Genomic DNA, 12486 nt, shown 5'->3' on the forward strand with positions numbered 1-12486 from the left:
GCAGCGCGGGCGCCGGGGGCTTGGGGGGCGGGAGGAGAGCGGGCCTGCAGGGGGCCGCCGCCGAGGGGCAGCGAGAGGCCGAGGGCTGCGAGGGCGCCTCCGGCCGCTCCGGGCACACGCGGCCACGGGCCGGGCGAGGGCAGCGCCGGCCCCGCCTCCGGGACATTCTTGCCCGCTCCTGGACCCGGCGGGGCGGCAGCTACGGGAGGGGACGCGCCTCAGCCGCCCGCCCTCCTCCCCTCCCCCGCCGCCCCCGCCGCCTTTAGGCTCTCGTCGGCCGCCGTAGAGCCGGCCTGCGCCTGCGCCTGCGCCTGCGCCTGCGCGGGGACTCCGGGGAAGGTTAAGATGGCGGCCCCCGCGGCGCTGGCTCGCGGAGTCCGGTGGCTGGGGACGGCGGCCCGGCGTGTGGCCCCTCTGGGGGCCAGGGCAGGTGGGATGAGGTGGGGGCGGGGCGGAGGAGCGGGGAGCGGGGAGTAGGGCCGGGGGGCGCGGGGGCGGCAGCGGGGGCCCCAAGGCGGCCCCTGACGCCCGGTGTCGGCGCCGCACAGCCTCGGGCATCAGCAAGGACATGCTCCTGGGCCCGTACCCGCGCACCAGAGGAGCACGCACCGCTGCCGCCGCCAAGAAGTACAACCTGCGGCCTGAGGACTACGAGCCCTACCCGGACGAGGGCTTCGGGTAAGGAGCGGGCCGCCCCCGAGGCCGCAGCCCCCTGGTGTGGGGCGCAGCCCCTTCCGGCCTCCACGCGTCCTGTTTGTGGCTGTGCCCCCTCGCCCCCCGCTCCCTGCCCCCTCGCCCCCCGTTCCCTGCCCCCTCTCTCTCCCCTCCCTGCCCCCTCGCCCCCCGCGCCCACAGGCACAGTTCCATCTTCCCCCGGTCCCAACTCCCTCCACGGGGCCTCAGTACTTTCCCCAAAACTAAGGCCTGACGGTATCACCCCCTGTTCGGTAAACCCCAGCGGCCCCACTGACCTTCGGGTCAAACCTAAATTCCTCCGGCATCCGCCTGTTGAGGCAGCTTAAACTCCCCCCCCCCCCCCCCCCGTGTCCAGCAGCCCCGGCCTTGCCGAGTGTCCTCCCCCAATACTACTTCTCTCCGTTGCTTGCCTTTTCATGAACTCTCCCCCTGCCTCCTCCTTTCTTTCTCCCGTGTTCTGTGGCTTCCTTCAGGATTTAGCCTTAAATCCCACCTTTTATAAAAGTCTTGACTGACTTTCCTACTTCCATTGTCTCTTCTCTAAAATGACCTCCCAGTTACACGATCTTTAGCTTATTATGCACATAGCTTTTTCCCCTTTTGGTGTGTGTGTGCAAGACAATCAGGATTAAATGACTTGCTCAAGATCACACAGCTCCTAAGTGTCTGAGGTCACATTTGAACTCAGATCCTCTTGACTCCAAGGCTCTATATACTGCATCACCTAGCTGCCCCAGTATAGTTTTTTTACACCTTGTCTTCCCTATTACTTCGTGAGCTCACTGAGAGAAGCAGGGACTTTCTTTTTTTAAACTAATAAGAATCTCCAACGTTTAGCACAGGGACTGGCTCGTGGTTGATATCACGTGCTAAATTCTGTGCTGTGATAAGCACTATTTCAGCCTCACTGAGAGAAGACTTAATATAAGACCAAAACATAGAGTCGTAGAGCTAAGAGTATTATTCTTAGAAATCATCTAGGTCAACCTCCTCTTTTTACAGGGAAGAAAACTAAGGTCTAAAGACAAGATATTTTTCCAAAGTCATACAGATTAGTAGCAAATCTGGAATTTGAACTCGAGCTTTCTGATTTTAAGTTCAATACTATCTCTTAAATACCCCACTGCCTCCTACACAGAGGTGTATAGATGACTTATGCCTCATGACTTTTACTGTTCTTTGATTTTTCTGTGCTTTTTCAGACTGGGTGGTCTTTCTGTGGTCACTATGACAACTGTTAAATAAGGCAGATGCTGAAATCTTAACCCTACTTGGTTGAGTCAGTTATTCAACGAATATTCATAAAGCACCCATTATATATCAGGTACTCTAATAGTCAATGGAGATACAAAAACAAAACAATCCTTTCCTCCAGGGCATTTAAAATCTGATGGTGTGTAAATGGGGAGGAATACAATATGGGAAAAAACACGAAGCTCCATTTATTCATTTGCCTTGTTTCTCCTATTTTGTTCTGTTAGTGAAGATATTAGTTATATATACCACATCTGTCTTCTCCATTTCATCCTCATCAATTTGATGTCAATATCCAACTTTTTCCTGTTTTCTCCCAATTTTGTATTGTGGTATCAGCTATAGGATTTTGCTTCCCCTCCATTTAATTAGTATATAGATAGTAGTGGACTTGGACGCTCTTCTGTAAGGTTGACTTTATTTGTGAAGACTATGATGTGCATAAATATGTTCTAGCCTGCTGTTTGGGAAAATAGGGTTTTCTTAGGTTGAGGTAGAAAGGATCTCAGAAGCCACTTAGTGCAAACAAGAATCCCTTCAGCATCACTGAGGAGTCAGTCCTCTGGTCTCTTGAAGACATTCTCCTTTGTATAGGCTCTTAGTTAAAAAGTTTAGTTAGTGGGTGGCTAGGTGGCACAGCAGATAGAGTACCAGCCCTAGAGTCAGGAGTACCTGAATTCAATTCCAGCCTCAGACACTTAATAATTACCTAGCTGTGTGGCCTTGGGCAAGCCACTTAACCCCATTGCCTAGCAAAAACTTAAAAAAAAAAGTTTAAACTTTTAAAAGTCCAAAACAAAAATCCAAAGTCCAAAAAAATTTTTTGTAGACTTTTAATATTTGCAAAGCACTTTATATGTATTGTCCTATGGGATAGATGGTTCTATCATAACCAGAAGCCTCTGTTCAAAACTAGTGGTTATAATGAGAAAGAGGAATCTATCTCTAATGATTCCTTTTTTGTTTTCTTTTTTTTTGAATTTGACACTAACTTTGAAAGAAAACTTTGGAAAAGGCAGATAACCTGAGCCTCCATTTTCACAGTCATCAGATGTGATGATCTCTTCTAGCACATGTGCTCTGGGATTCTGTGAGTCTTCCTATGAATTGGAAGAAAGGAGAGAACATGCATTTTTCAAATTTTCATGGGAACAGAGTTAAACTGTAATTTCAGCTTACCCAGCAGTCTCATTCAGTCACTTGAATTCAAGACCTGGGTCTTTGCTCAGTCAATCAATGTTTATTTAGTAAGAGCCTGACATGTACCAGCATTGTGCCAGGCAGGAGGACACAAATACAAAAAATGAGGCCCTCCTGGCTCAGTGCACGCACATTCTCCTGAGGGAAGAAATAAGTAAAGGTGAGAATAAATGCAGCATAATGACAAAGATAGTAAATACCATACATCAAAAAAAAGAACTAGATTCACAGTAGTTTGAAAGGGGGGCACTGACAAAAGCAAATTAGGAAAGTCTTCCTGTTGAAGTGGGTGTTTGAAGGACTCTGAGATAGAGAGGAAGAGAGAATGGATGTCAGGCCTGAGGAATGGCCAGTCCAGAGTCATGGAGATGAAGATGGCATGTCATAGAGAAGAGTTGACTGCATTACAGTATGTATGGAGTAAGTAGGAGGCAAGAGAGTTAGGTTGGGGGCAGATGATAGAGGGCTCTCCGAGTTAGTCAGAGTAGTTTATTATTTGTCCCCAAAATACTGGTAAATCACTGGGGTTAATTGAGTAGCAAAAGCTCTTGACTGAATCCATATGTAAGGAGCATCATTTTATCAGGATGTCCTGAAGTGTAGGGTGTTCATTTTCTTTGTGGCTCAATTTCTCTAATTCTCAGGTGAGGTATCTCCAGCTTCCCCTGGGATTTTTAGGCCTCCACTGAGGACTTGTTATTACATTTCTCAGGTATGGTGACTATCCCAAGCTTCCAGACCGCTCTCAGCATGAACGAGACCCATGGTATGACTGGGACCATTCAGAACTTAGGTTGAACTGGGGTGAACCGGTGAGAAAATAATATTGTTATGACTCTTCCTTTTCTCTTTAAATAAGTCATTCATTCACAGGGCTCCCTATGATACTTAAGGCATCCTTACTCCTCTGCTTGATGAATCTTCCTTTGAACCCAGGTGGCAACCTAATCCTGTAATGGAGAAGCAGAGTATCTAGTTAGCAGTAGGCTTTTTTGTCTCCCCCATGTGGGTACCCCCAAGATCATATGTGGGTCAATTGTCCAGGGATGCTCAAAACATTGTGAATGTGAGCAGTTGAGCTGCCCTTCCTAAGTAGCAGACTGTCAGAGATGCTGACCCCACCTCCTTGCGTGGTCTCCCTTCCCCCTCCAATCCTTGGGTTTGCATTATCATTTGAGAGAGGTACGGTTTCTAAGAATACCAGCCTTCATGAGTGTACTCGACCCTCTGCCAGGCAGTTTACTCAGACCCTTATTCTATGCAGCCTGCCTGTGGCTAAGCTAATGACATCAATCTCTATTATTTGTCACAGATGCACTTTGATTTTGATATGTACACTCGAAATCGTGTGGATACATCCCCCACACCTGTCTCCTGGAACACCATGTGTAAGCATTTCTTTGGCTTCTTGGGCTTCATGATGTTCATGTTCTTCTTAGGAGAGGTCTACCCCAGCTATCAGCCAGTGGTGAGTATCTTGGGAAGGTTATCTTGGGGTCACAGGTAAATTTCAGGGGATCTGTGAAGTTGGATAAGAAAATAATTTTATATTTATTTCAACTAAATTTGTAATTGAAATTTAATATTTCCTTCAGTTATTTAAAAAACATTACTCTGAGAAGGGGCCTGTAGCCTTCACTAGTTTGCCAAAGGGGGTACATAAAAGGATTAGACCTCTTTTTAAAAAAAATTTTATTTAAGGCAATGGGGCTGAGTGACTTGCCCAAGGTCACACAGCTGGGTAGTTAAGTGTGTAAGACCAAATTTGAACTCAGGTCCTCCTGACTCTAGGGCTGGTACTCTATCCACCTAGCTATCCCTATGGATTAGACCTCTTGATGTAGGTGAAACACTTCTTCATTGCATGCTGCTCAAGCCTTGTTTCTTAAGGCATCTGAAACATGAGAGTCCAGTGTTGATATGAAGGGGCAACATCAATGGCTTTTTGGAGGACTCTACCAGGATGCTGAATAGCAGCAACAGGATGATCTATTTACTTCTTTCTTACCTTGACACAGCACCCATGCCTTCAGTAAATTCAGTGAGTACCTGTTAGGTATCATGCAGTGTGATGGATATTGGGAATACAAATTTAAAAACTAAACAGTCTTCGTTCAGTTATTCCCTATTGAGGGAAAATAGCACAGGTAAGTAAACTGATTTTTTCCCTCAGAGCCCCAACAACTGGGGGAATCAGGAAAGAGAGAGGGAGGAAGTATTAGATATTGAAAGGGGTGGGGAGATGGGATGGTCTAGGCAAAGGCACAGAGATGGAAGAATCATCTGCCAGTGTGTTGGCTACCCTGGAATGAAAAAAAGTGAAAAAATAGGGGGAAGCTGTATCAAGAAGAGTATGTGAAATGCCCAACAGGGGAGCACTCTAGACTCTTAGCAGAGGGAAATGCACTTTTAGTAATATACATCTATCAGCTGTTGTCCCAATCACTATAGAAGTCAAACTGATGGTGCTGCAGAGTATGAAGCTATTTTTGTGATGACCCAAGGGGTATGAAGGTGGGGCTACATGTAGTCTTTAGAGAATGAACTACAAAGGGGATCCCAGGTGCCTGGCTGCATCTCAGCAAGTTCCCCAAGGAGCTTACCTTCTCTTTAGTAGAGGATCACATGAACCAGCTGTTGTTTGATAAGCAATTAAATTCACACATCATTTGGAACTCTGGAATGCATAGAGTAGAAAAAAGCCTCTCCACATAAGTAATTTATAGCTAGATTTGGAATACTGTACCTGTAAAAGCTAGAGGAGCTCTCTTATGGTAGTTTAGCAGAGCATTGTGCATCACTCAGGCATCAGGTGTTGTCGGGAAATGATTGGAGATGAACTTTGGAGGAAATTTGAGATTTCCATTGGAGGTGTTGGAATGAGGAAAAGGAAGGCACGAAGGCAGAAAGTGCAGGGGAGGCTAGATGAAGTGGAGGGCATGCGTCGAATCTTCTGAGGTCGGGTGACAAAGGGCCTGGCAGTTCTTGTAGGCAGTGACAAACCCTGTAAGTTTTGAGGCTGGCCAGTCATATGATAGAAGTGGTATTTTTGGTAAGATTAATCTGACAGCCTGAGCAGAATGGATTGGAAGAGGTGGGAGACTGAGGTGGCTGCAGTCAGACACCCCAAGCTGTTTCTGCAGAAATAATCCAAGTCTCTGTGTTAGCTGGGTTGTCTGTGTGCATTGACACAAGTCTTGCTCTTGAGCCCCAGGAGCTCCTGGCTGGAGTGTGTGTACAGGGCCACTGTGAACACTAACTTCATTTCAGGAAACCAGGAAGCACAGAGTATTTTTTGCTTTTTTCAGTTCTGTAAGCACATCACCCTGGTATCCTCCCCTTGAGCTGGGCGCTCTGACAGCTGGCTGTTGGTAAAGCCAGCAGCCCCTAACGCACGTCCCAGCCGAGCCTCCTCTGCGCTTCCCCCACTGCTGCTTCTGCACGCCTCATTTGCTAGGCCACTTTAGTGGGGGAACCATTAGAGGCTGAGTGACTTAAAGGAGATTGAGTCTGCCTCGACCCGAGAGAGAGTGGGATGGATGGATGCTCCGTCTCATTTAGAAAGCTTTGATTCTCTTACAATCAGTGCAAGTAGCACTTCGTTTACAATCTAGGTTCTTTCTCTGCCTTGGGCTCAGCATGAAAGAGGGATGTCTCCTGCCACAGCAGCTTGGACAGGGCTGTGCTGTGTGCTGGCTATGTTGTGGAAGGTAGGGTCACTGCAGATGGGGCATTTACCTGTTTTTTCTGATGTGCTTTCTTCCTCAGGCTCCAAAACAATATCCTTATAACAATCTGTACCTGGAGCGTGGAGGTGAGCCTAATGTAGAGCCAGAGCCTGTGAAACACTATGAAATCTGAAGACCTTGCCTGCAGGACCTGTGACTTCTCCTGGGCAAGCCTATTCAGTCATTAAGATTTAACTTAATGAAATATCTAATGAAACTCAGTGGCCTGCTGTCTGTGCCTCATTTCTCTTGACACGGGGTGTCCCTGTTCCTGAGCTAAGCCTAGTCTAGTCTCCTGCCTTTTGCATGGGCCTCTGCCCTGGGGGCTTCCTGCCTGTATCTGAGATCTTTCTGGAGCTCAAGTCCTGTTCTTCCTAAACATTGTATTTGACCCTCAAGGCAAAATGATTTAGTCCACAAGTATTTAGTGAGCATTGGTCCTTTGTGCTTGGCAGGACAGTGAGAAACAACAGATGACTCAAGCCTAGGGCTCTGAGTCACTCTCTGGACATTCATTTCACTGATTTTACTGGATGTTCCTCAAAGCCTTCAATTGGTCATTAAATACAAATCAACAAACCATCTATTCCAATTCATGATGGTCATTATCTACTGCCCTGCTCCCCTCCCCAGGCCTACCTTCTTCCCCCTCCCCTTCCTCTCCTTAAGAGTTGAAAAACCTGAATTTTAGTTTTTTTAGTTTTTTCTCACCACACCATTATTCTAGGAGACTTTAGCATCTGTGTTGTTCTCACATGTATCCTAAGTTCCCAGTTCCTCATCTCCTCTGATTTATTCCTTCACCCCAAAACACTGCCATACAGAGGATGGTTATACAGTCGATCCTACTGTGGCTCACAAGTATTCCATTCCCGTGTCCATTAACTCTGAATTTCTTTATTCATAACCCATCATACCTTCTTTGCTTTAATTTTAAATCTAGGCTTTGATTTTGCTATCACTTTTGTGGAGGGGGAGGCAATTGGGGTTAAGAGATTTGCCCAAGATCACACTGCAAATAAGTGTCAAGTGTCTGACTACATTTGAATCACTCCCACTTATAATCTTTCCCTCTGATTCTCAATCCTTTACCCCGGGCTGATTTCACTCTTCTCTCCAATCTTTTTTTTTGGGGGGGGGGGGGCTTGCCCAAGGCCACACAGCTGTGTAATTATTAAGCGTCTGAGACCGGATTTGAACCCAGGTCCTCCTGACTCCAGGGCCGCCCCTCCTCTCCAGTCTTGATCCTGTAGCTAGCCAATTAAATTCCATACTGTTCAGAATCCCTTTCCACCTTGTGCTTTCACTTCAGTTGCCTCTGCGAACCCTAATCCCAGTTCCCTGTCCGACGACCGGCCCAGTGCTCGCCCTCCTTACTTCTGCCTCCTTCAGCAGTCAGTTCAGGGTCACCTGTAGGAACCCTTTCCGAAGGCAGCCGAAGCGGAGCCGCGGTTAGGGATGTTGAGCGGGCGCTGAAAGATGGTGAGGGGTCAGGAAGCGCCAGGTGCTCGGGGGCGCCGCTAGTGACCTCAGGAAGCGGGATGCGCTTTTACAAGTGCGAGGAAGTCACTCATTCGTTTTTAAACAGCTGCTACTTCTTGACCTAAAAAATCACTTTCCTTCAAAAAAAATGAATACAGACACATCTCCCCTGTATGATGTCGGTCCCTGGATGGAAGGAGCTCTGGTTTTTAGTCTTCCCCTTCACCGAGGATAAGGGTTTCATCATTGGTTTAACAGAGATACTTGATGATGGACCCCTGGAGCCCCGTGCGGCAAGATAAAGACAAACCCTCGAGGCTCGTTCAGAGCGCGCGATGTGCCCCCAATTAAATGCCGAGTGATCTCGCGGGAGAAAGTGCTAAGCGCCGGGGGCCCCTCCCTGCCGGGGCCGCGCTGCCTCGAGGCGCCTCCGGACGCGACGGAACCCCTCGGGTCGGGAGCTTCCGGTTGCCTAGAGACGTTAGTCCGGGGGCTCGAAGCGCCGCGCCTCCTCCGCCTCCGTGCCGCGGCCCGGGGCTCCGCACACGCGGAAGGGTTAAAGGCGCCGCGGCCGCCGCCTCCACGCATGCGCGGCTCGGGGCACAGGTTTGTCTCCCCGCGGCTTCCGTCGCTCGGCCCCGGGGCTCCCCGGAGGAAGCCGCGGCGGCCCGGCCCGAGTTCGCGCCTGACCTCTGACCCGCTTCCTCCGCTCCCTGACCCATGACCCGCCACCGTCGGGCACAGGTGGGTTTGGGGCCCGAGGGCCCGCCCTCAGCGCACGCCCCCAGTGAGCCCTCCCTCTCAGGACCCCCCTGCCCTGTCCAGCTCCGGCCTTGAGCACCCGACCCCCAGGACCCCCGCAGCCTCCCTGCCCGGCCTTGGCGCCACCCCCCATGGACCCCCCGAGGGTCCCGTCCAGCCCAGCCCGCCCCCTTCACCCGGAGATCCCCCTCGGTCTAGCGCCCGCCCGGCCCCGGAGCCCCCCGCTCCTCTGGCCGGCCTCCCCCGCCCTGGGTCTCCACCCCGCGTCCCTTTCTAGTACGAGGGCTCGGCTCCCTCCAGCCCCCCGGCCTAGGCCCACCCTTCCTCGGGGCCTCGGGGTCCTCGGGGCGGGGCAGCCCGGGCCCAGAGCTGCCACCGCGCAGGCAGCCCTGGCCCTCCCGTGGCCTCTCAGGAACCTGCCCCGTTATTCGTGCTTGCAGGACGGAGCATGAAGCTGAAGGAGCTTGAGAGGCCTGCCGTCCAGGTGTGGAGTCCAGCCAGCCAGTACCCCATCTACCTGGCAGCAGGTGATTCCCTCAGGAATAGGCAGATCCGTGGTTGTTCGGTTTTTGTTTTTTTTTATTTTTTGTTGTTTTTAGTTTTTGCAAGGCAACGGGGTTAAGTGTCTTGCCCAAGGCCACACCGCTAGGTCATTATTAAGCGTCTGAGACCGGATTTGAACTCAGCTACTCCTGACTCCAGGGCCGGTGCTCTATCCACTGCACCACCTAGCCACCCAGGTTGTTTGTTTTTTAAAGGATTCCCAGCATCTCTGATTTTAAGACTTTCTACTAATGATCTGCTCTTTAACTGTTTTCAGTGATAATAGGCCCCTTTCTCTTCCTTGCTTTTATATCAGTGTGTTATACTGTACAGCTTCAATTCTGTAGGAATTTGCCTTCAACTCTCTTTTTTTCCTGAATGTTATTTCATTTTATTTTTTCAATTACATACAAAGATAGTTTTCAACATTCATCTTTTATTAGCATTTGGATTCCACATTTTTCTGCTTTCCTTCCCCATTCCCATAACAGGGAATAAGCTGTCCAAAACATGTACAATCATGTTTAAAATACTTCCACATTAGTCATGTTGTAAAAAAAAGAATCAGAGCTAAAGGGGGAAAAAGCCATGAGAAAAAGAAAAAAAAATATATAAAACAAGGGGTTTTTTGTTTTTTGTTTTTGCAAGGCAGTGGGGTTAAGTGGCTTGCCCAAGGCCACATAGCTAGGTCATTATTAAGTGTCTGAGGTCACATTTGAACTCAGGTACTCTTGACTCCAGGGCCAGTGCTCCATCCATTGCACCACCTAGCCACCCTAAAACAAGTTTTTTAAAAGTGTTTAAAATAGTATGCTTTAGTCTGCATTCAGACTCCAAAGTTTTTTTTTTCCCTCTAGATGCCTCAGCTCACACTTAATCTTTCCTTCCTTTCTTCTCCTCCCTGTGCTTGGTGCCTAGGAACATCTGCCCAACAGCTGGATGCATCCTTCAGCACAAATGCTACCCTGGAAATTTTTGAGGTTGATTTCAGTGACCCTTCCCTGGACCTGAAACATAAAGGAGTACTTTCTGCTTCTAACAGGTATACTAGCCAAGTGATCACCATGGATCTATGTGGAGAGGAATTATCCTAGAAGCTTATTCACACACACACACACATGTGTATGTATGTGTGTCTTTCTATGTGTCTGTATTTGTCTATGTGTGTGATGGATCTCAGAATGGGCATGGAAGGAAAGAAGACACTCAAATGAGATTTGAAGAAGTATTATTAAAAAAAAAAACTTCCTAGAGAAGAGCAGCAGCACTGGCAGCCTGCTTAGAATGGAGACAGACTAATAAAATGTGTATCCATATATTCCTGGTCTCCACCTGGGTCTGGAATCAGCAAGCTCTCAGCCTTTCAGAAATAACATCTCTACACAAAAACCTTCCTTTAACATTTGTCTGTCTTGCCACATTCATTTCCTAGCAGATATTGTTTCAGTTAAATACTATTTGGGGTTTCCTCATTCTTAACTGGACACTGAAGTGAGGTGTGTATGTTGATTTTTTCAAGTGAAGAATTTCAAAATGGTTTTACAATTTTTAAAGATCCTCATGATGTATGAAGGTAGCTAATAACAATCATTTGCATTTATATAGTGTTTTAAGGTTGGGAAAAAACTTTCAATTAGTGATTATGATGCTTCAGGTAAACCTCATTGGCCTTGCTATTACCTCTGCACAAAGCTTAACAAAGCATTTTGTCTTAAGTCTTATAAGGGAGCTATCACAAGCCTTATTATCCATTCCATGTCTGAGAAAACTGAGGGAAAGAGAGAGCCAGCAGTGGAAGGGGACAATGTATTTGTAGTTAGAAGACCTGGGTTCATATTCCAGTCATGCTACTTACAACTTGTGTTGCCTTGGCCAATAATTTCCCTTTATTGAACCTTAGTTTCCTCATGGAAAATGAAGGGATTAAGCTAGATGATCTCTACCATCTTTTCTGGCCCTGAGTTCTGTGATCCAATGACTTTTCCAGTTATTCAGCTTTTAAGGAGGCAGAGCTGTATTCAAAATCAGATCCTTCTGACTTCACATCCATTATTCTGTCTAGCACACTCAGTAAACCTAATGGAACACAGACCAGCACTTTAACCCTGAATTGGCAGAAGGGCCATCTGAAGCTCTTCAGTGCTTCTTGTCCCCACCTCTCACTAAGGCCTTCACACATCTGTCTGTACCCATAGACTTACTCAAACAGCTGAAGAACTATTTATCTTGTGGCCAGTCAAGAGGGATTCTTTTTTAAATGTGGGTGAAGGAACTTTCTCTGCTGTCTCTGGCATCAACTGTTTTATTTTGAGGGGACCATTCTTTAGTACAGTCAGCAATACTTTCTCACCCTTTTTCTTCTACATTATATTCTTGGGTTCCTCCATCCCAAGACACCATGGTGATCTGTCAGATCTGTCAGAGGTGGTCCTCCCTCCTAGCACATGTATACACTCCACTGCTAATTTCCCCATCCTCCTTGATGGCTCCCAGGGACCTTTGAAGATAACTTACTTGATGTTTCTCAAACTCAGTGATGAATCTTCTCATACCTAGAGTGCATTCCTTTCCCTCTCCTTATTAGAATCCTTAACTTAAAGGATTAGCTCAGGTTCTGTAGAAACCTGTCCTGAGTCATCCTCCTATCCTTCCCACCCTTGGTGTTCCCTGCTTCCTCAGATTATCTATCTTTGTATTTACTTCTCTGTGGATCTGTTTTCCTGGAGTATCCTTCCAGGAGGATAGACTGAAGGGACCCCCTAGGTGGTACAATGGATAGAACATCAGCCCTAGAATCAGGAGGACCCAAGTTCAAATCCAT

General features: G+C 47.9%; 2 protein-coding genes across 7 annotated transcripts in view; both read left to right on the forward strand.

Moving 5' to 3' along the window:
• The first annotated feature begins 305 nt into the window (after window positions 1–305).
• NDUFB8 (NADH:ubiquinone oxidoreductase subunit B8) lies at window positions 306–7099 on the forward strand. The gene is made up of 5 exons (XM_074233911.1): window positions 306–430; window positions 549–678; window positions 3863–3962; window positions 4463–4618; window positions 6919–7099. The coding sequence occupies exons 1-5, from the start codon at window positions 346–348 to the stop codon at window positions 7009–7011; spliced, it is 564 nt and encodes a 187-aa protein (XP_074090012.1). The 5' UTR covers window positions 306–345; the 3' UTR covers window positions 7012–7099.
• A 1854-nt stretch (window positions 7100–8953) lies between these two features.
• Window positions 8954–12486, forward strand: part of SEC31B (SEC31 homolog B, COPII coat complex component) — a 34529-nt gene continuing 30996 nt past the window's right edge. For 4 of the 6 annotated variants that reach the window (XM_074233917.1, XM_074233912.1, XM_074233914.1 and 1 more), the window contains exons 1-3: window positions 8955–9104; window positions 9563–9649; window positions 10584–10707. In XM_074233917.1, coding sequence (XP_074090018.1) covers window positions 9571–9649; window positions 10584–10707 — 203 coding nt within the window. In that variant the 5' untranslated portion in view covers window positions 8955–9104; window positions 9563–9570. Of the gene's footprint in view, window positions 9105–9125; window positions 9148–9562; window positions 9650–10583; window positions 10708–12486 lie in introns of those variants that run through there. The other 2 variants (XM_074233915.1, XM_074233913.1) reach the window with 2 other exon arrangements.

This window comes from Macrotis lagotis, chromosome 4 (genome assembly GCF_037893015.1).
Source record: "Macrotis lagotis isolate mMagLag1 chromosome 4, bilby.v1.9.chrom.fasta, whole genome shotgun sequence".
Lineage (NCBI taxonomy): Eukaryota > Metazoa > Chordata > Mammalia > Peramelemorphia > Peramelidae > Macrotis > Macrotis lagotis.

Coding starts and splice junctions, on each gene's coding strand:
- NDUFB8 (XM_074233911.1), top strand. CDS start 346: ATGGCGGCCCCCGCGGCGCTGGCTCGCGGAGTCCGGTGGCTGGGGACG. Junction 431..548: donor CCCTCTGGGGGCCAGGGCAG/GTGGGATGAGGT, acceptor GGCGCCGCACAG/CCTCGGGCATCAGCAAGGAC. Junction 3,963..4,462: donor GGTTGAACTGGGGTGAACCG/GTGAGAAAATAA, acceptor TATTTGTCACAG/ATGCACTTTGATTTTGATAT.